The following is a 20,718-nucleotide window of genomic DNA, read 5'->3' as shown; positions in this document are numbered from 1 at the left end:
CTTGCCAACATGTCAAATTGTCAAACTTTGATCGATACGGTATCCATGGCAACAAAAACGACATTGTTTATTTACTAGTGCTGAAAAAGTCGATTCCGGAACCAGAATGATTTCCGCTGCGGACATTAAACGACTCGAGGCCCAATGCCTGGAGCAGATCCAGGGCGACGAGCTGTACCATCTGCGGAACGACGCCAAGCTGCGGGCGGTGTACAGCTCCAAGAATTACGACGAGTTCAAGTAGGTGAGCAATCGGTGAAACGACGATGACTACGGAATGCTTTTGCTTTCAGGGACATTGTCGATGCGGCCCACTTGACGCCGTTGAGCCCGCAGGATAAGCGGAACGCCAAAACCAAGCGCAGCCGGTGGAACCAGCCTTGTAACAATTGAATAAATTGCAAATCGGTTTCCATAAAAAGTGTTTTATTCTATTTTAATATCAAGCTTTCATATTCGACATAATCCACCCGAGGTAGCTTCCCACGCGGACGTAAACCCCGGGGAAATTAATCAAGCCACAGTTTTCGATTCCGAACGAAACCACCCCAAACAGCACGTACCGGGACTGATTCCGCACCTTCGACAGCCACATCAACGGACCGCCGGAGTCCCCCTGACAACTGTCCACTAAATCTTTCCCACCCGCGCAGATTTGCTTGTCGTCGAGCGTAATTTTGATCTTCTTGCGCGACGTCCTGGCCACCTCGTCGATTTGCTTCTGACACGTCGGAGTTTCAACCCGCTCCAGCTTGGCCTTCAGCAGCACATCGGATCGTTCCATGGTTTCGGTGTAGCCCCATCCGGCTACGTAGTATTCCGGGAGGAGGACATTTTTAAGCTCCGGATGCAGCGGCAGGCAGATTGGCTGGATGTGGTCTGAAAGAGGCGCGAGTTTTGTACAACTACTCCGCTGATTAATGTTCTTCAGTCACCTTTGAAGACGATCTTCCTCGCCAATCGAATCAACCCGATGTCGTGCCCGCCAAACTTGCGCCGATGATCGCTGTGCTTGATCACCGACTCGATCGCCACATCCTCGACCGGTCCGGCGCAGTCCAGTTCTACAACGCCATCCAGCGTGTAGTTGTTGCAGTCTTCTTGTTTGCTGATCGTGTGCTCGCCAAGCCGCACAAACTCACTATCACAAAAGCAAAAATATATGACTATTAATTCAACACGCAGATGTTACGCGATCTATGACTCACAGCTTAGAATGCGCGTTCTCCGTCAGACAATGGGCCGCCGTCAGGACGTACCGATCGCTGATCAACGATCCGCCACAGTTCGGCGTCAGTTCGTCCTCGAGCGTATCCCGGTACATCAGCAGCGCCATCCAGGGAAACTCGAACACGGCCGTCTCGTTCCCGTTGGCAATACGATCGTACGAGGCAAGTCCGCACTTTTCCGGCAGGGCGAATATCCGCTCCGGCTGGCAACAGACTCCTTTCCCCGCCGGTAGCGCATCACACTCGGCTCGTTTCAGCAGATCGTTCTTTGCATTCGCAGGAGATAACTGCTTGATCGCGTACAGATTCGAACACTGCTCCAGCGGTACGCACTGCCCAGCAGAACCCGATGGAGTCACGCATGATCGTGGAATAGCTACAACCGTCAATAACAACACAGCGTAAGAAAGAATAACCTTGAGAAGATCGCCGCAAGAAGCAACTTACGATCACCACCGGTCAGTCCAATCAGCAAAAGTAGACCCGCGGCAAAACAACAACCGGAGACCGTCATTTCCTAGAAGTGCCTTACCCACACGAACACTTGAACTCGACTGATTATCCCTCGTGCGGTGAACAGTGACTTAAAACCTATACCTATACATAGCTTGCACATTCATCTGATCCGCGACATAGTGATTAAACACCACGCAAACGGTTGATCGCAAGTGACCTGTGTGGAATCCGCTTACAGAGTCGCGTGCGCTGATCTTTACGTTTGAAAGTAAAACCGATGCGTAGCGGCTAGGTGGAGACGCATGGCCGGTAATGATCAATGGGTAATCCGACGGTTGGCTTTGAAAATAATAACAAAACTAATTAAATTTCAATTTCCCAGCCTAATTTTAGAAATTTTAATGCAAAGAATATCACAAAATGCGCATAAAAGCGGCTAGTTCCACTGCGTAAAGTTTACTGCAGGGATGATTCGTTGCACTTGGTTCAGTTCGAGCACGGTGTGTTCAAACAGCAACAAAGATCTAAATCTTTACTAGGCGATTATGAATCGTGGGGCAACACTCCATTAAAAAAATATATATTAAAAAAATCTTTTCTTTATAAATTGATCCCTGATTTTTTGAGAAAAGTTTTTAGAAAAGAGATAGATTAACTTAAAATAAAATTCATGTTTACCTTATCGAATACTATTTTTTATTGTTGTATTTCTGGAGTTTTTTTTTTTAAAAAAAGGTCCAATAAACCAAGTTTTCAGTGTTTGCTTTTTGGGTATTTTTTAATACCCCTGACTCAAGGCGGTTTCAAAAACACCCAAAAAGCAAAAACTGGAAATTTGATTTATTGGACCTTTAAAAAAAACTCCAGATTTATTCCCTGATTTTTTTGATATCCGTAGTAAATCTACAAAAGGGCGAAACCCTGGATGTAACCAAGTATCCTATCCCTTTCTTACTCAACATGAACTGTCATTATAGCAAGTGGGATAGACTGTTTGTTTGTTTTGATATTCACAAAAATGAGTAATAAATAGAGATAACAAAAAAGCGTACATTTCATGAAAATGACAACTTATTGGAAAGATGAAATATTAATCAAATAAATAAATAGACAGGTAAAGCAACAAAGAATAATGCTTAACAAAATTGTCATCGCTACCACATTAAGGGAAAGTGTGTATTTGTTAAGGAAAACACATAGCAGTATTAATTGGTAAAATAGAGTGGAAAAACGTTGAGAGTTCAGAGAATCAAAAGTTGAAAAAATCAAAATAAAATGGAACATAAAAACAAAAGCCGTATTATAAAATCGATAAAAATAAATACAGAAGATAGATGGTCGATAAAAATTGAAAGAAGAGAAACCCCGTTCTGCGATGTTTTAGGTACACTCACAACAGTTGGTTCAACGTGCTGCAAATCAAAACAATACCGTCTACAATCACAAATTATTTCCCTTTCCCACATTGGCAAATTGCAAAACGTCTTTCAGCTCTTTGATATACATTAATAAATGAGATACTGAGAAAAAAATTTAATTCGAGATCGTGGTGTTGAATGGTGAGAAAATGCATTTGGTAATATAATAGGACATCAACCACATTAACCACTCAACGTTAAAAATACGAAAATAAAATATTACTATTTATTTTGTTGTTCGTGGTTCGATTATCCGAAGTCTCATACAAACTTCCGGTTATTTGAAATTTGGATAATCGAGTCTGGACTGTATCGTTATTAGAGCCTGCGCAAAAAATGTTCATTTTCGGAGGTTAATAACTTTTCAAGAAAAATGTCTAAAAATATGGTGTCTTCGGGAAAGTTGTCCTAAATTTAATGAAGGTACTACAATTGAGAATTGATAAAGATTGGACGACTATTGCGCGCTCCACAGGTAAAAAACTAAAACAGTTGGTTTTCTCCATACATTTTGACAATTTTCCCCATACCAACTTCAAGCGATTAGAGTGAGGGGTTTTCGTGATCAGAATGAGCTCAAATTTGAAACTTAGCCTAGTGATGGGTCAAACTTTGATTTCAGGAGGTAGCCCCGAGAAAGCCCGGATTTGGACCACCCTAATGTGCATGCTTTACCTGTTTTTACTACTGATTTTTTGCTGTGTACAGTTGAATATGAATAATCCTACGTTTTATTTGTGGAATTACCTACTCTGAAAGAAAAAAGTATTGATAACCTAGCTGATAACAATGTATGTGATTGAGTTGGAAAAGTTGTTCATCATATCAACTTACAAACACCACAAGTGACTCTCTGTGTGAAATCTGCCAACGACCGGTTCTAAAAATAACTGGAAAAAAACCAACGATTTACCCCCAAAACTTCCCTCCTATCATGAAATTGCAATAAACTCGTTCCAAAATCGCGGTGGGAAATCAACTCACAAACCATAGAAAAAAAAATCCTCAAAATGTGATCATCATCACACCCCTTTCGATCAAAGTCCCACGACAGAAAAAGTTGGCCTCAACAGTATCAACCGTTTAACAACGTGTTCTCCCTGGGGGAATCCCAATGTTTTCGAAAAATACCCCTGAAACACACACCCGGCGCCATATTACACCAGCACGAGCTACAACTAACGGCCGCCAAGCCCCGATCTTGAGTCTCTCTTGTACGGAGGAAAGGTGTTGGGATTGCAACCTAGTGTATTAAGCACGCTTTAAATGTTTGACATTGATTGGACAAAAACTAGCGCATACGCAATGTAGAATGGCATTCAAGAGTGGCAAACAGCGTCTCCCTAAATCCCGTCTCCCTAAAGCTGTACAAAATGGCGTTCTTAACTCAGATCAGGCCTAAACCCGACAAGATAGTACGATCACGACGATTTGGAAAAAAAATAATCATGTGATAACTTAGGACATGTGTGTTTTGTAATGTCTAGTTTAAGTTAAAACGTGTGACATCTTTATATTAAGAAAAGCTCAATTTAATCAGTAGGTGAACAAGATCTTCGATTCGCCACTCCAGCTTCGTGATTCCGAAGTCACTGTCAGAGACGATCTCGTACGGGTTTCCCTGCAAACTCCTTCTTTCCGCGAATTATCCGAGAGTTGCGGTTACTTTTTGTTCTCTCACTCTCTCTCTCTAGACTCCTGCCTTGGACGGTGCTTCGATTCGAGATTTTTCAAAGGGAATTTTGAGTTGTGTTTAAATGAGCCACAATGACTCTTTACTGAAAACAGCATTCCTCTAATTGGGTTCTAAAATTAAGCTTAGATTTGTGATATTATTGTTCACAACGATAAAGCTTATTTTTCTGAGTACAATGACTCTTTGTTCGACCACAAAGGATTTTAAACAAATATTTAAAGTAATTTTTAAATAATAACTTCACGGCCCTTCTTGACAACGAAGGTCCTACTTGACAGCTCGTTCCTAGGGGACCATAGTTGATCCATCGAAAAAATGTTGTCTAGACAATTTATTTTTTGCGTTCAAATGAAAAAAAGTGTTCAGAAATGGTTTTTGATGGTGTTTTTTTACCGTTGTACATAAAAATTGACAATTAAGCTAAATATAAGCTAAATTTATGGAACAATACATCATGATTGACCCGTCGTCATTGGCACGGATTCAATAGTTCAGTTGTAATTGCCGCGGCAAAACTCGTCCCGGTCGCGATAGTAGTTATTTAAGTCTCCGTTAGATCGAATGCTGTTTTAGTCGTTCTGTTAGATTGCATCTTGATAGAAACGAGATGAAAGCTTCCCTGCTAGGATTACTCACCCTTTGCGGGCTTATTTCGTCGATTGTGGCACGTTAGTATTCTTACAATTTGTTCAAAAAGATCAAAGCTTATCGAAAGTGTCAATTGCAGAGGATGCCGCCTGCACGACTCCGGATCGCAAACCGGGACTTTGCGTGGAAATCAGTCGCTGCCAAAACATCTACAGTATTGTGTCCAGTCCAAACCCGAATCCGGTGTATGACAAATACATCCGGGCGATTGCGTGTACCGTGCCGGGTGAAGCTCGCAGTGTTTGCTGTAGACCGTCGGAAGTGGTGGCAAAATCCACGACCACGACGACGACGACCACTCCGGTTGTTCCGGTGATTCGGGTGGACCAGGAGGACAAGTTGGCACTGTTGCCGGAAGAGTGCGGCAAAACCACCGCCGACCGGATATCCCGCGGCAACGTGACCAAAGTGTTTGACCACCCCTGGATGGTTTTGCTGCAGTATCGGCACAAGGGTGCAGTTATCGGGGGTTGTGGTGGGTCGTTGATTAACGAGCGATACGTTCTTACGGCTGCGCACTGCATTCGGACGAGAAGTTCGCTTCAGCTGTAAGTATTCGTTAGAGTGTGGACTCTTAGTAGTTGATGAGAAATGGAAAAATAATCTTGTTTCTGATCAATTTTTTTAACTTCTTTTAAATTATTTTTTAAGATAGTGTAAATTTTTGTCTAAATCTTCAACTTTTCAAAATCACTTTTTGGAAGTTGTTTCCAATACCTTTTCAATCAGGTAAACATATCGAGGATTTGGAATTTTTTTTTTTAATATGGATTTGTGATAGGTCTTAGAGGACCCCAAATCAGACCAAATAAGGCTAACCCGACCAAAATAGATTCAGCCAGTTCTGAGATAATCGTTTGGTAAAAGGGACATTTGCTCAGAAAATGATTCTAGGAGGTGTATTTGAGAAGTTCAATTTTTCGAGTGATTTTATGCCAGTGAGGAAGGCAAAAAACAAAACAGTGTCGAAAATTATTGCTCCATGTTTTCGCAAATCGACATTTCTTTGTATTTTTTTTTATTTGGATGAAGCTTTCATCAAGCATGCATTCCCTATGTCAAAAAAGCCATTCTGCACCATCAGTTTGCCATACAAGGATTTTTAAAATTTTTCGGGCTGTTCATTAGGGTGGGAACGGATTTGGAAAAGTTCTCAGATCAAGTTCTGGTGTGGTTCCCTTTATTCGGCATACCCATAGAGGACTTTCACGAAAAATTTCAGCTCATTTGAATGAAAACTGGTTTGTATCGAGCGGGTTCAAATTTACATGGGAAATTTTGAATTTTTGATCGATCGCTCCTACAGGTCTGAATAATACAAGCAGAAGCTAGAAATGAGCGGAATTGTCTGGAGAACAACTTTTTCGTGCTCAACGGCAATACATCCGGGGTTTAGGAGGATTCGAATACAGCTTAATAGTATCAGGATCACCATAACTTATAATTCTATAGTTCAAAAATTAATAAAAAGTCATTTTTATAGGCGATGCTAGTCCTCGTGGTAGCTGTTTGACAAGTGGCGTCGCGGTGTTCATCAAGCATTCCTAGCATGCTATGGAAAATTTGATGCCTTTCTGATGGGGAAAACCGTTGATTTCGAAAACCCCAGATGTATTGCCGTTGAGCCCGATGAGAGTTGAACGAATCGACCTGGTCTCTTCGGGAAAGGTTGTTCTCCAGACAATTCCGCTCATTTCTGGCCATCCTATAAGATTCTGCTTGTTTTCTCCAGACCTGTAGGAGCGATCGAACAAAAATTCAAAATTTCCCATGAAAATTTGAACCCGCTTGATACAACCCAGTTTCCAACCAAATGTGCTGAAATTTGGCGTGAGAGTCCCTATGGGTATGCCCTACAAAGGGAACCACACCAGAATTTGATCTGAGAACTTTTCCAAATCCGTCCAAATCCAAATCCAAGTACCCACCCTACTGTTCAAATAAAATGAACATGTCTAGATTTTTTTTTTTTGATTTTTTTGGTCCAATAAACTATTGTGTTTCATATGTGTAAGGACCTATTAAAAAAACGTTACTTAATTCACCAGAAGGTGGTTGCTGCCTTCCTCCTAAAAGCCTTGCAACCTTACACTACGAAAACTTTGGCTAACGCTTACTTAGTAAGGACACTATACATCTGGATGCTGCCATCTATGATAAATTTAATGAACCATGTGTACTGCAATGTTTGTGTGCGTGCACTGAGCGGAAAGTTCCGACAGCTATCCGCCGGAGCTTTCAAATTATGTAAATAATGACCCTTTTTTGTATCAACCAAAACAGTTGTTCGAACATAACTTTTAAAATACTGCACCAAACCGGATGAAATTAAAAAAAGACTTAAAGAACCTGAAAACGAATCCAAAAACATAGATCCGGACAAAATCAGCCGAGCCAGTTCCGAGAAAAGTGAGTGAGAAAAAAAATTCTACGTCCATCCACACGCACAGACATTTGTTCAGAATTCGATTCTGAGCCGATATGTATACTTAAAGGTATATCTTGGAGGCTTATTTAAAAAGTTCAATTTTTGAGTGATTTTATAGCCTTGCCTCAGTCAGGTAAGGAAGGCAAAAACTCTGGATGTGAATATTCGAAAAACAGTATCTTGTTGAGGGATTTTCTGATCATTGGTGTTTGGGCAAAGTTGTAGGTTATGATTTGGACTCTTTAGAAAAAGTAGGTAAACACATTTAAAAAATCCCGATTTTTTTTAAATATCACTTTAAGTTCAATTTCCAAAATACGTAACTTTTAATTTATAGATTTTCTGATATATTTTAGGGTACTAAAAAAGACACACTTTTTGCTAGAGTTTAGGATGCTAAAAATCAAGTACCAGTAATTTAGTAACGTTTTTGAAAAAAAATAAATGATTTCCCTCTCACCCAGTCGGCTTGGGTTCGATCCCAGACGGTCCCGGTGACATTTTTCGAGACGAGATTTGTCTGATCACGCCTTCCGTCGGAAGGGAAGTAAATGTTGGTCCCGGACTAACCTACAAAGGTTAGGTCGTTAGCTCAGTCCAGGTGTAGGAGTCGTCTCCCTGGGTCCTGTCTCGGTGGAGTCGCTGGTAGGCAGTTGGACTAACAATCCAATGGTCGTCAGTTCGAATCCCGGGGTAGATGGAAGCTAAGAGGTGTAAAAAGAGGTTTGCAATTGCCTCAACAATCAAGCATTCGGACACCTAGTTTCGAGTAGGAATCTCGCAATCGAGAACGCCAAGGCAATGCTGTAGAGCGAATAATTTGATTTGATTTGAAATGATTTTTAGAAAAAAATCTAAAGTATTGTCAAACAAAATCGCATAAATCAAATTTGACATCAATTATGAATTTACTAGTTTTATTATAAAGAAAAATGTTAAGTTTTTTGTAAATCAAAATAAATGTTTTAACATTGTCGATTGGACTGCTGGTTTTTAACACGCTCTTAAAGTATAAATTTTGCGAAAAAATAGTTTTTCTCACTGTCTCTTAATCTGCCCTAATTTCTCAAATGGCGATGTCTCGTAAACTATTTTTTAGATTTTCAATAATGAAACTTATGTGAAATTGTCTGCTCTATACATCAATATGCTGTATCTCAGCAACCAGCAGTCCGATCAAAACTGTCAACAAAAAATAATTGAACATTTTCTAAGCTTTTCTAAAATTCTTTTTTCCTTTTTGAAATATTTTCACAGGACATGTAGGAATTTTGAAAAAGAAATTTCACAAACTGCTATTTTTGACACTTTAGAAACAGTGTAATTTTTCAACACTCTCGACTTGGGACTTGACGACACCTTGAAACCGTGTGACAGACACGGTCTACTAGATCGGAAAGCGAATGAATAATTGGCCACATGCACGGACGCCAACATAAAGCATGACAATTCGTTTGATTCACTGGAAACACTATTTTTTATACATTCGTCAGATTTATTCATATTGTGCAAGTTCTGAGCTTATGATTTGCCGTTTGCAACTCGTTGCAAAACTACTTTTTTTGCCACCCTCTGATTTTTCGGGCTAACTTTGAAGGCCCCACCCCCTGACAAAAAAAATATTTTTACCAGCCTAATCGAATCACAAAAAAGTATTTTTTCGTTGTTTAGTTTTTGATTGTTGCAGGGGAAATCTACCCTTTCCAATCAAACACCTATCTTCGTCATATGGAGAGTTTGATGCTCGATTAAAGCTCCAAAAATACTATTTGGGCTATAAACTTACCAGAAACAGCACCGCCTCGAGTAAGCACGCAAATGTATGCCACTTACTGGCCAAAAAGATCACATTTAATGCACTTTTGATCATAATTTGTATTTTGCGAGACCACTTCTCATCATTTTGTTGGCACACACAGTGACACACACGAGAATCCCTCAAACGCTTAATGAATATCGCCAAAATTAACTTTTCACTTTCGCTTACTTTTTCACGGCGCTTAAGATATGAAATTGCTTCCAACTACCGGCAACATGTTCTTTTGATCATTAGTAAGGCACTCACTTGAAGAATAATCCCGAAAAAATGTAATAAATTAGCAAGCGCCATCAAAAAAACAAACGCGCCAAGTCGTTTGACGTTTCAATTTTCACTTTGCATTCCAACCGAAGGCTGAAGAAAACCGAGCGAGAGACGAAGGCAACAAAGAACAAAGGCTGGCCGTCAACACCACCAGCAGCACAGCCAGCGATGCCAGGAAACTTTCCCTATAAATGCCACTTTTCGTGAGTGTTCGTTTGAACTGTCAGCGCAAATGGCAACACTCGACAGAGTGTTGGAAGAAAAAAGAACTAAGCCGATATTAGAAAAATGGGCGTGGCCCAATGCAAAATGCTTGGTAAAGAAATAGAATAACTTTTAGTGAAAGTGAAAATAAACAGAAATGTTCACAAAAACTTGCTCTACTCGTTGGTGTACTTGGTTTTAGTAAAATTCAAGGGAGACTCTAGATTATCCAGCATCATTCAAACACGACCGCTTATTAGGATTAAAATGGGTAGATTTCCCCTACTTGAATATGACCCCAAACATGCTCAAAAGTTTCTTTTTAAAATTTCAGTCAAATCAGACACCCTTTTTGAGACACCACCTCAAAGTATTGCGAATTTCATCAATTTTTCAAAAAACCCTTATGTTTTCAAATAGCCGTACCTTGTAAACAAAAACTTATAGAATAAAACTTTAATCGCTAGAGATGGCTCAATATCAGAAAAATAATTGATTGAAAACCAATAATCTGGTAATAAGTTATTCCAACTTCTTTGAAAAGTTGCTTGAATTTCAAAGAATTATTTTTTTTTTGTAAATTGTTTTGGCTAAACAAATCACTCAAATAGTAACACAAATTTAAACTTCTTCCAGGATTAACGCCAGGCTCGGTGAACACACGCGCAACAGCGCCATCGACTGCAACGTGTACCTGGACCCGGAGGGCAACGAAATCGAGCGCGATTGCGCCGACCCAGCCGAGGACTACGCCGTCGAATCGTTCGTGGTGCATCCGGATTTTAACCGGCCACGACGCTTCAGCAACGACATCGGCCTCATCCGGCTGGACCGGACCGTTGTGATGAAGCGTGGGTTATTGTGTGTAATAAGTTTGAATTTGAGATGTTTTGACCGGGGGTTACATGCTTTTGCAGACCACATCCAGCCGCTGTGTCTTCCGGTTACGGAAGATCTCCGCACCAAGCAGTTCAAAAAGTACCTCGTGACCGGTTGGGGTGCCACGGAAAATCAAACAGGATCGGACGTTTTGCTCAAAGCTGTGGTCCCGCGAGTCAGCAATGAAGTCTGCCAACAGCGGATGGTCGAGAATCGGCTCAACATTCAGCTGACCGAGCTGCAGTTGTGCGCTGGAGGCCAGGATCTGGTGGACACGTGCAGCGGCGATTCCGGTGGTCCGCTCGGCATGAGCTCCAACTTAAAGGGCGTCGATCGGTTCGTGCAGTACGGCGTCGTGTCCGCTGGAGTAAATTCCTGTGGTCAGAAGAGCGTGCCCGGGATCTACGCCCGCGTTGTCAATTACATGGACTGGATCCTGGACAACATCCAGCCATAGTCCTATTCAACTCAATTCTTTAGATATTAAACACTCAAATAAATGCAACTGAAAGACTACCGATTTCGAAAATAATCTTTCAACTGGTCCACCACGCTCAATCTCTCGCTCTAATCTCTACCGAAGGATGCTGCGAGAGATCACTCTCAGCTCTCCCAAAAAAAAAAAAAAATCCTATACATTGGTCGCACTCTTCGCGTCCCGGGGTCAGTTCTTCGTGGAGTTTCCAATCGGCTGGACGTCTGTATGTCCACGCGTTCGTGTACTTCGCGCAATTCGTCCTCGTCCTCGTATCACAAAGCCGTCTTCCGCGATTATGAAAGTGGACATCCTGCTGCTGGCCTGCGTGGCCCTCGGAGTTTCGATTCCGGGCAGTTTTGCACGTACGTAGTCGTCCCGTGATCACCTCGATCAATTAGACCGTTTTATTAGATCGTGAAGAGTTTAACCCCATGGGGACAGTGTAAACGACAAGCGGTACCAGAAAAAAAAGATGGAAGATGACCGGTTTTTGTGTGAGATGAGTCACTTTGCAAGCGAAAGATCGAAAAAAAAGTGTGATCGTCGATGATGATCGCAGACCTTGACTCTGTGGTGTGGTTTCTTGGCTTGGACGCGACTATCAGCCGGTTAGCATTGATGATGATAGTCGGCCGCGTCGTGCGTTGTTTAGATTTGGAAAGAACCAAGCGAGCGATCGTGGAGCAAAGTTGTGTACAAACAATCCCATTATCATCGACGAGGAGTTTCCTTGAACTGGGGTTTTCGAGGGTTTTTTGTTCATGTGTGATTGCAATGTGAGGATTAACGTGTTTTTGAAGAGCCAAATGCACTGGATTTCGTGGTATGAAAAAGTGGGTGGATAAATCCGGATATAAAATGACAGCAATTAAGTTTTTTTCTACCAAGTGGAGATTAGTGCATTTAAGGTGAAAGTTAACTACAGTCATCCCACATATTCGGGACACCCACAAATTCTATTTTTAGGGACCTTTATTTGGACATTCTAATTTTCAAACATAAAATTGCATTTCAAGACAATTTTATCCAGAGCATAAAAACGCTGCCTCCAAATTGCATGTTCCATGATTTTGGATGGTGCTGTGCCTCCCACGATTGTGGAACACCTGAATTTAACAGATATTTTCACAAAAAAGTTATCAGACCATCAATAAAACATTACTAAGCTTGAGTTTCATTGGATCCAGTGTGTGAATAATGAATTTTGTAGAAAATGTGTACTCCTGGAGAGAATCAAAGTTTGTTTACATCCGTAAGAAAAAAGTGTTCCGAATTTGCAAAAAGGAAGAGATTTAAGAAGATTTTTTTTTGTTAATTTAAGTGGTTGCATACATGTATATTGGCAAAAAAGTCAGAGGTTAGGATGAGCACACACCTCAACTTTTTTTTAAATTCTTTTTTCATGTCATTTAAATATACATTTTCACCTACTTTCAAAACAAATTTGAAGATATTTGGTTGCATCGTTGCCGAGATATAGCAATTTTAAGTTAGCAGTTTCAAAAAACGGGTGCCATGATATCTCAACACAGTGTTGACCAAATCGGCTCAAAATTTTGGTGAATACTCGTTAAACCGATTCCGTGTGCATGACGAAGTCCGATTTTCAAAAAGTTTATTATAAAAAAAGATAAAAATATTTTTGTGTTTTATATATTAAAAAACCGTTTGTTTTTGATTTTTGTAATTTTTTAAAAAGCTAATTTTAAAAATTGGGCTTCGTCATGCACACGGGATACATCTTGAGAGTCTTCACCTAAAATTTCAGCCAATTTGGTCCATCCCATCTCGAGATATCGTGGCACCCGTAAATCAACTCGGGGTTTAGTGAAAAACGCCAACAAAGTTTGACAGCCCGCTTTGCGCATGGCAAAATTTTGAACTTAAATCGTCTCCTACTCAGTTTAATCATTAAATATCTTCATGAAACTTTCAGGAGTGATTCAAAATCATGTTTTGAGAGGATTTATCAAATAATCTGTAATACAAAATTTTGTGATTTTCTACATGTATGTAACCCCTTAAGAATCGCAGTCGGTCGGCTGGTATTGGATTGAACCACAATAAACAATATTTTCAACGGAAAATATATTTTTCATAGTTTTTGTAACTCGTTTGTCTAGTATAAAAAAGGGGTAAAAAAACAAGCATGGTCTCGATACCAACATCAGATTTTTGCCTTTAAGAAATAGAAATTAACTCTTTAAAAAAATCACAATAGTCAAACGGGAAATAAAACCCCTTAAAACAAATTATGCCATTGGTCGCAACGCTTGCTCAGCGCGTATCCTAGACCTTGTATACATGGTGAAATCCAGTCTGCAATCCGCTAAAATCACCGGCTCCTAGCAAAGTGAGAAAGAGTAATGCTCGGGTGAGTTTTCAAAAAGCCGTAAGAGCCACCGTGATCTCCGACACCGATTTTCGTTTTTCTCCAAATTGAAACAAAATTTCATTTATTTTTAAGCTTAGGGCACTTGAAGGACGTGTAGATGAACAATCTCAAACATTTTTGAAATTGATTATTCTTAAGTAGGTCAAAAACCGATGCAAAATGGGCTTTGTTTACCAATGGCTCTTACGTCTTTTTGAAAACTAATCCGAGAATGATAAATATAAATAAATTATAAGCTCATTTTATGTATCCAGCTTTTTAAGCGAAAATGGCGTTCGAATGGTGAACGCTCGAAATGTCAAAATCACGCAGTGGTACCAACATTACGAAAAAAGTGTGCCATGGCATGACAGCCGCATATTATTTTCTAATGTTGGTGCTACTGCGCGATTTTGACATTTCGGACGATTTTGACATTTCGAACGCCATCTTCGCTTAAAAACCTGGATTATTAATGAAAAAATAACAGCTTGATACTGTAGATTTTTTTTTTCAATTTCACGCTAATTAAAAATGGTAATATTTGATTTTATACTTCAAAATAACGTTGATTTATGTTTTTGAGCAATGAGTTTTTCCGCGTTTTTAATGTTGTTAAATGAAAAATCAAGACCGTTTTCAATCTGTAAAAAAAGACTAAAATTGCCGTATATAATAGGAAAAAGGTTAAACAATGTATTCATAATAGTTTACTTTTGATTGTACAAGTTTTTAGAATAAACAATATTTGTTTAATCATGAATAATTTGTTCACCTTTTGCGGAAAATTTAAAATGGGCTAAACACGTAATAAAAATTAAAATTAAAATAAGTTTTTTTCCAATCGGAATTACAAAAATGTAGTTTTTGAGACTTTTTTGAAAAGACAATATCTCTGGTTAGTTTGCAATACGTCGTACCAACCATCGCACTTCTTTTTTTGTTTGTCTGAAACAAATCAAATTTTCATTGTTTTTTAGTAAAGAGCATTTCAAGGACGCACAGATGAAAAATTCCAAGCATTTTTGAATTAGATTTTTTACTTTACTTTACATTTCCATCACAGACAAGAAACTTAAAAGAACAACAACAAAAGCTTGTCCACTAGCGCAATCTGTTGCCTTGTTTTCAAATCTTTTTTTTCAACTCTGACTGAACAAATCAACATTAAATTGACCAAAAACGTCCGACGTTTGCTTACAGAAAGCGCACCATGCACCACCCCCAGCCGGCAGCCTGGCATGTGCGTCCGGGTCGAGCGTTGCAAAAACATCTACAGCATCATCACGAGCCCAACGCCGATGCCCCAGTATGACAACTACATCAAACGGGCCGCGTGTACCCTTCCGGGGGTGCCCCGGAGCATTTGCTGCCAGCCGACCGAGGTCGGTCCGGAACCGACGACCACGACGCTGGCCCCGTTGTCCGGGAACGTGAACCTGCTGCCGACGGACTGTGGCCAATCGGTGAGCGATCGGATCGCCGGTGGTAACGTGACCAAGGTCTTTGACTACCCGTGGATGGCCCTGCTGCGGTACGAAACGAACGGAGCGTTCATTGACGGCTGTGGCGGATCGATCATCCACAAGCGTTACGTGTTGACGGCGGCCCACTGCCTCAAGACCAGGAGCACGCTCAGAATGTAAGTTGATGGAATTTGGGGATGGGTTGAAATGTTTCAATGGTTTATTCTTCTTTCGCAGTGATCACGTAATTTTGGGAGAACACACCAGAAGCAGCGAAATCGATTGCAACATCTACCGGGGCGCCGACGGAGAGGAAATCGAGCGGGATTGTGCCGACCCGGCCGAGCAGTACAAGGTGGAGTCGTTCGTGATTCATCCGGACTACAATCGTCCCAAGTTCGCCAACGACATTGGGCTGATTCGGTTGGAGCGTGCCATCACGTGGAAATGTGAGGATCGCTTTGAAAAAGTATTAGTAATAAGTATACTAACGAGACTCCCCTTCTCTCCCCCCAAAACCAGACCACATCCGGCCGATCTGCCTCCCGGTGACTTCGGACCTCCGGTTGAAACAGTTCGATCGTTACGTCGTGACCGGCTGGGGCACGACCGAAAACCAAACCGGATCGGACGTGCTGCTGGAGGCGATTCTGCCCCGCGTCAGCAACGCCGACTGCCAGCAGAAAATGACCGAGAACCGGCTGAATGTGGCGCTCAGTGACAAGCAGATGTGCGCCGGAGGAGAGAAGCTGGTGGACACGTGCCGGGGTGATTCCGGAGGTCCGCTTGGGTTCAGCACCAACTACAACGGGGCGCGGTTCGTGCAGTTTGGCATTGTTTCGGCCGGGGTGAACACGTGCGGACAGAAGAGCGTGCCCGGAATCTACTGCCGGGTGGCCAGCTACATGGACTGGATCTTGCAGAACATTAGAGCTTGAGATGCGTGGACTTGAGTGTGAACGAGAGTTTTTGATATGTGACATAGAAAATATATATTTTAATTACCAAATAAATAATGCTCACCTGATTTGAATATTGATTTATGTATGTATATTAAAAATATCACATCATAATTTTAACAGTTCAGAAAATATAATCTAATCTAATCTTAACTAGCGCAGCCATTCTTTTGAAGGGATCCTGGAGAAAGCCATAGGTTAGATTACGCCTAGCTTTCTTCTTGTCATTTGTTATCATTTGTAGTACGCCATGGCATTAGAATGTATTGAGCATCACACACGATGAAACGGCCAGGCCTACTGCGTAAAGTTTTATCGCAGAGATAATTCGTAGAAGTGGGTTAATTTTGAGTCGGAGTCTTCATACACTTCTGATATTGAATATTGTAAGTTTGGCCCTTTTTAAATGTTAGTCTATTTAAAAAAATGAAAATATTTTTTCCGAAAAGATCAGAAAATTTCACGAATGTTTCATGTTTTAACATTGAAAATCGGACCATTAGTTGCTGAGATATCGACATTAGAAAATGGTGGGTTGTTTAAGTCAGACATAGAAAACATCAATTTTCCTGTTTTTAAATCTTTGCATGGCATTATCTCAGCAACTAAGGGTCGCATCAACAAAGTTCAAGAATGCAAAATATAGAGAAATTTCTCAGCTTTTCAAACATATTTTTTTTTTCAAGAGTGACTAATTTTCATGGGCACTAATTTTAAAAATTAATAACTGCGACTATTTTCAACAAAGTAACCTAAAAATTGCTATAACTGAAAACGGTGCACTTTATCAAAATTTCACTAAAGTACTTTTTTTGATTGCAAATTTGATTTTACATTGAAAAATTAAGTTGTAGAATCCCAAAAAAGTGTCCACGTGGTTTATGGATGGTCTCATACCGAAGGCACCAAAAAAGTTTCAGCCGGATTAAAAAAATACAATCAATTAAATCATTAAATCAGCTGGAAAGGAGAAAAAGATGTATTACGTCAGAAAAAAGCTTCAATATTACCTCTGACAAGGTGTAAATTTCCCTGTGGCAATGCAAAATGCAAAAAAAAAATGCAATTACATTATCATTCAGGGTATAATCATATCCAGCTTACCAAGTCCGCGCCCAAACTCGCACGGCCAGCGCCACGCTGTGAAAGTTGGTTGGTGAACGCCGTGATTTGATTTTTTACAGTTTTTTTTACACGGGTGGAAGAACCGTGGGGACACACCACCATAAGCTCCAAGATTTGGTTTTAGGCAATTATTTGTTGGGAGAACCATGCTAAGAAGTTTTGAGCAAGATCGATTATAGTTGTGTGTGGAAGTATAGTAAAAATCATAAAAAAAAACAGCAGTCCAGACCATAGGGGACCATCCATAAACCACGTGGACACTTTAGGGGGTATGGCGACTGTCCACGCTCCATACAATTTTTTTGTATGGACAATTGTCCACGAAGGGGGGGGGGGGGGTTGAGATTTCGAAAAAAGTGTCCACGTGGTTTATGGATGGTCCCTAGATGAAATAATCGCAAAAATTCTTTCTTGCTAGTTTTCTTCATCCGCGAAAGAGATAGGAGGCGGAACACACAAACAAAAACTTATCCGAACTTTTCGTAGAAAATTAATCAGAAGGAGATTTTTGTGAGTCTCATTGTCAGCAACACTTAAATTAATTTATTTCGTTTTGTTTACATTCATTGTTCATCTACAAAAAGTGACAGGTTATTTTTCAACGTGTGACATTACACCTGAGCAGTTCTCTACGGAATCGGTCTTTTTTCTTTAATTTTAATTTTTGTATTTTTTAATCCGGCTGAAACTTTTTTGGTGCCTTCGGTATGCCCAAAGAAGCCATTTTGCATCATTAGTTTGTCCATATAATTTTCCATACAAATTTGGCAGCTGTCCATACAAAAATGATATGTGAAAATTCAAAAATCTGTATCTTTTGAAGGAATTTTTTGATCGATTTGGTGTCTTCGGCAAAGTTGTAGGTATGGATATGGACTACACTGAAAAAAATTGATACACGGTAAAAAAAAATTTGGTGATTTTTAATTTAACTTTTTGTCACTAAAACTTGATTTGCAAAAAAACACTATTTTTAATTTTTTTCATTTTTTGATATGTTTTAGAGGACATAAAATGCCAACTTTTCAGAAATTTCCAGAATGGGCAAAAAATCTTTGACCGAGTTATGATTTTTTGAATCAATACAGATTTTTAAAAAAAATCGAAATATTGGTCGCAAAAATTTTTCAACTTCATTTTTCGATGTAAAATCGAATTTGCAATCAAAAAGTACTTTAGTGAAATTTTGATAAAGTGTACCGTTTTTAAGTTATAGCCATTTTTAAGTAACTTTTTTGAAAATAGTCGCAGTTTTTCATTTTTTAAAAATAGTGCCCATGTTTGCCCACTTTTGGAAAAAATATTTTTGGAAAGTTGAGAAAATTCTCTATATTTTGCTTTTTCGGACTTTGTTGATACGACCCTTAGTTGCTGAGATATTGCCATGCAAATGTTAAAAAACAGGAAAATTGATGTTTTCTAAGTCTCACCCAAACAACCCACCATTTTCTAATGTCGATATCTCAGCAACTATAGGTCCGATTTTCAATGTTAATATATGAAACATTCGTGAAATTTTCCGATCTTTTCGAAAAAAATACTTTCAAAAATTTTAAATCAAGTCTAACATTTCAAATGGGCGTAATATTGAATGTTTGGCCTGTCCTCTAAAACATATCAAAAAATGAAAAAAATTAAAAATAGTGTTTTTTTGCAAATCAAGTTTTAGTGACAAAAAGTTAAATTAAAAATCACCAAATTTTTTTTTATCGTGTATCAATTTTTTTCAGTGTAGTCCATATTCATACCTACAACTTTGCCGAAGACACCAAATCGATCAAAAAATTCCTTCAAAAGATACAGATTTTTGAATTTTCACATATCATTTTTGTATGGACAGCTGCCAAATTTGTATGGAAAATTATATGGACAAACTAATGATGCAAAATGGCTTCTTTGGGCATACCGAAGGCACCAAAAAAGTTTCAGCCGGATTAAAAAATACAAAAAAAATCGAATGACCGAAATCTCAGAGAATTGCTCACCTGCAAGTGTAGTAGTGAAATCGGTGCTTCGTCGAATAATCCAGATGACGATTTTTTTAATTTTAATCTGCCGATTTTTCGTGAGCGAGAGAGGAGAGCCATGTTCCCTTCTGATTTTTTTCTTTTGATGAGCGTCAAAAGATATTTATTTGATGTAGATTCTTCTATCCCTGGTCCAGACTCGATTAGTCCTTGATAAAATTCCAGTTGGGATAATCGATTCACATTTTTTTATTATCCTAGTCCCACACAAATTTTCGGATAATCGAAACTTTGGATACTCGTGGCTTCGGATAAACGAGTCTGGACTGCATAGGAAAAAAAATATTAAGAATTTCGCCGATAGGTGGCCTTGCTTTTTTACCCAAATATCGTCATGGGCGAGTTTCTTGTAGGAAATTATATACAGTCCAGACTCGATTATCCGAAGGCCTCGGAAAAAAATCACTTCGGATAATTGAATCACAAAAAAAATTAAAAGTATGACCCCCAAATTATCCTTAGAAAAATGGCAGTGATGAAATGTTTTAAAAATGCATTTTGTAATTTAGGCAGTTGCAATGCAAAGTTCGAACCGGATAATCGAACCTTCGGATAATCATGTTATAATATTGTGGATTTTGTTTTTTAATTATTTCTTTCGACTACTTGGAAACAAATGCTTCAAAATGATAAAATTACTGCAAAAAATGTGCCTTTCCCAAGTGATGTTGGCAAAACCCTGATTTTTGTTATGTTTTATTCACAGTTTGTAAAAACAATTGCAAACAATGGAAATGCTGATTCATTAGATAAATTTCATGTACCAGCCGACAAACAGAATACGGCAAATAATTATCAGGAATATCCCGGTTGTTTTTTTTATTTACGTGAATCTTAAAAATTGCTTTCCATCTTGTTTACTTTTAAATCTTCCGCAGGCGCCTCCACAAACATGTTGAATCGTGCCCACTTCTTGCGCGTCTGAATCGGTTCGAATTGATTGATGAAACCTTGTTGCTTCTGCTTTTTTTAAATTGAATTATATCAGAGACAAACGACTGAATCAGTGCTTTGAGAGGTGTTTTTTTAAGAATCCAGACTTGTTTAACAAAAATAATTTTTAATTTGAAATTTTCGAGCCATATATTAAAAAAAATAAAGTTGTTAATTAACTTTATCATATTTGTAACTTTCGTCACATTTTCATGAAACCCAAATTACTAAAAAATGCAGATAAATCTTCGAAGTTAGCATCCCAACAGCACGTGGAAATCACGCATTGGTACCAACATTACAAAAAAGTATGCC

The 20,718-nt window shown here is 39.4% G+C and overlaps 4 protein-coding genes across 4 annotated transcripts; 3 read left to right on the top strand and 1 right to left on the bottom strand.

Moving 5' to 3' along the window:
• Nucleotides 1–17: 17 nt before the first annotated feature.
• On the top strand, nt 18–415 carry LOC6032066 (coiled-coil domain-containing protein 103). The gene is made up of 2 exons (XM_001842680.2): nt 18–240; nt 294–415. Exons 1-2 carry the CDS (start codon nt 107–109, stop codon nt 391–393), a joined length of 234 nt encoding a protein of 77 aa, XP_001842732.1. The 5' UTR covers nt 18–106; the 3' UTR covers nt 394–415.
• LOC6032065 (serine protease easter) lies at nt 406–1,798 on the bottom strand. The gene is made up of 4 exons (XM_001842679.2): nt 1,677–1,798; nt 1,209–1,605; nt 936–1,141; nt 406–879 (listed from the first exon to the last, which is right to left on the bottom strand). The coding sequence occupies exons 1-4, from the start codon at nt 1,741–1,743 to the stop codon at nt 443–445; spliced, it is 1,107 nt and encodes a 368-aa protein (XP_001842731.2). The 5' UTR covers nt 1,744–1,798; the 3' UTR covers nt 406–442.
• A 3,526-nt stretch (nt 1,799–5,324) lies between these two features.
• On the top strand, nt 5,325–11,570 carry LOC6032064 (serine protease grass). The gene is made up of 4 exons (XM_001842678.2): nt 5,325–5,467; nt 5,527–5,995; nt 10,799–11,013; nt 11,080–11,570. Exons 1-4 carry the CDS (start codon nt 5,407–5,409, stop codon nt 11,496–11,498), a joined length of 1,164 nt encoding a protein of 387 aa, XP_001842730.2. The 5' UTR covers nt 5,325–5,406; the 3' UTR covers nt 11,499–11,570.
• A 171-nt stretch (nt 11,571–11,741) lies between these two features.
• On the top strand, nt 11,742–16,394 carry LOC6032063 (serine protease grass). Its single transcript, XM_001842677.2, has 4 exons — nt 11,742–11,881; nt 15,097–15,535; nt 15,597–15,808; nt 15,882–16,394. The coding sequence occupies exons 1-4, from the start codon at nt 11,815–11,817 to the stop codon at nt 16,295–16,297; spliced, it is 1,134 nt and encodes a 377-aa protein (XP_001842729.2). The 5' UTR covers nt 11,742–11,814; the 3' UTR covers nt 16,298–16,394.
• Nucleotides 16,395–20,718: the final 4,324 nt, after the last annotated feature.

This window comes from Culex quinquefasciatus, chromosome 1 (genome assembly GCF_015732765.1).
Source record: "Culex quinquefasciatus strain JHB chromosome 1, VPISU_Cqui_1.0_pri_paternal, whole genome shotgun sequence".
Classification (NCBI taxonomy): Eukaryota; Metazoa; Arthropoda; class Insecta; order Diptera; family Culicidae; genus Culex; species Culex quinquefasciatus.
This window is presented reverse-complemented; position numbering and strand designations above follow the sequence as displayed.

What these genes read in the sequence shown, in the direction of transcription:
- LOC6032065 (XM_001842679.2), bottom strand. Translation starts at nt 1,743, where the DNA reads ATGACGGTCTCCGGTTGTTGTTTTGCCGCGGGTCTACTTTTGCTGATT. An exon ending in TGGACTGACCGGTGGTGATC is followed by an intron (nt 1,606 to 1,676) that starts GTAAGTTGCTTC and finishes TGACGGTTGTAG; the next exon opens with CTATTCCACGATCATGCGTG. An exon ending in GAGAACGCGCATTCTAAGCT is followed by an intron (nt 1,142 to 1,208) that starts GTGAGTCATAGA and finishes CTTTTGTGATAG; the next exon opens with TGAGTTTGTGCGGCTTGGCG.
- LOC6032063 (XM_001842677.2), top strand. Translation starts at nt 11,815, where the DNA reads ATGAAAGTGGACATCCTGCTGCTGGCCTGCGTGGCCCTCGGAGTTTCG. An exon ending in GATTCCGGGCAGTTTTGCAC is followed by an intron (nt 11,882 to 15,096) that starts GTACGTAGTCGT and finishes GTTTGCTTACAG; the next exon opens with AAAGCGCACCATGCACCACC. An exon ending in GCGTGCCATCACGTGGAAAT is followed by an intron (nt 15,809 to 15,881) that starts GTGAGGATCGCT and finishes CCCCAAAACCAG; the next exon opens with ACCACATCCGGCCGATCTGC.
- LOC6032064 (XM_001842678.2), top strand. Translation starts at nt 5,407, where the DNA reads ATGAAAGCTTCCCTGCTAGGATTACTCACCCTTTGCGGGCTTATTTCG. An exon ending in TATTTCGTCGATTGTGGCAC is followed by an intron (nt 5,468 to 5,526) that starts GTTAGTATTCTT and finishes TGTCAATTGCAG; the next exon opens with AGGATGCCGCCTGCACGACT. An exon ending in ACGAGAAGTTCGCTTCAGCT is followed by an intron (nt 5,996 to 10,798) that starts GTAAGTATTCGT and finishes AACTTCTTCCAG; the next exon opens with GATTAACGCCAGGCTCGGTG.
- LOC6032066 (XM_001842680.2), top strand. Translation starts at nt 107, where the DNA reads ATGATTTCCGCTGCGGACATTAAACGACTCGAGGCCCAATGCCTGGAG. An exon ending in AAGAATTACGACGAGTTCAA is followed by an intron (nt 241 to 293) that starts GTAGGTGAGCAA and finishes TTTTGCTTTCAG; the next exon opens with GGACATTGTCGATGCGGCCC.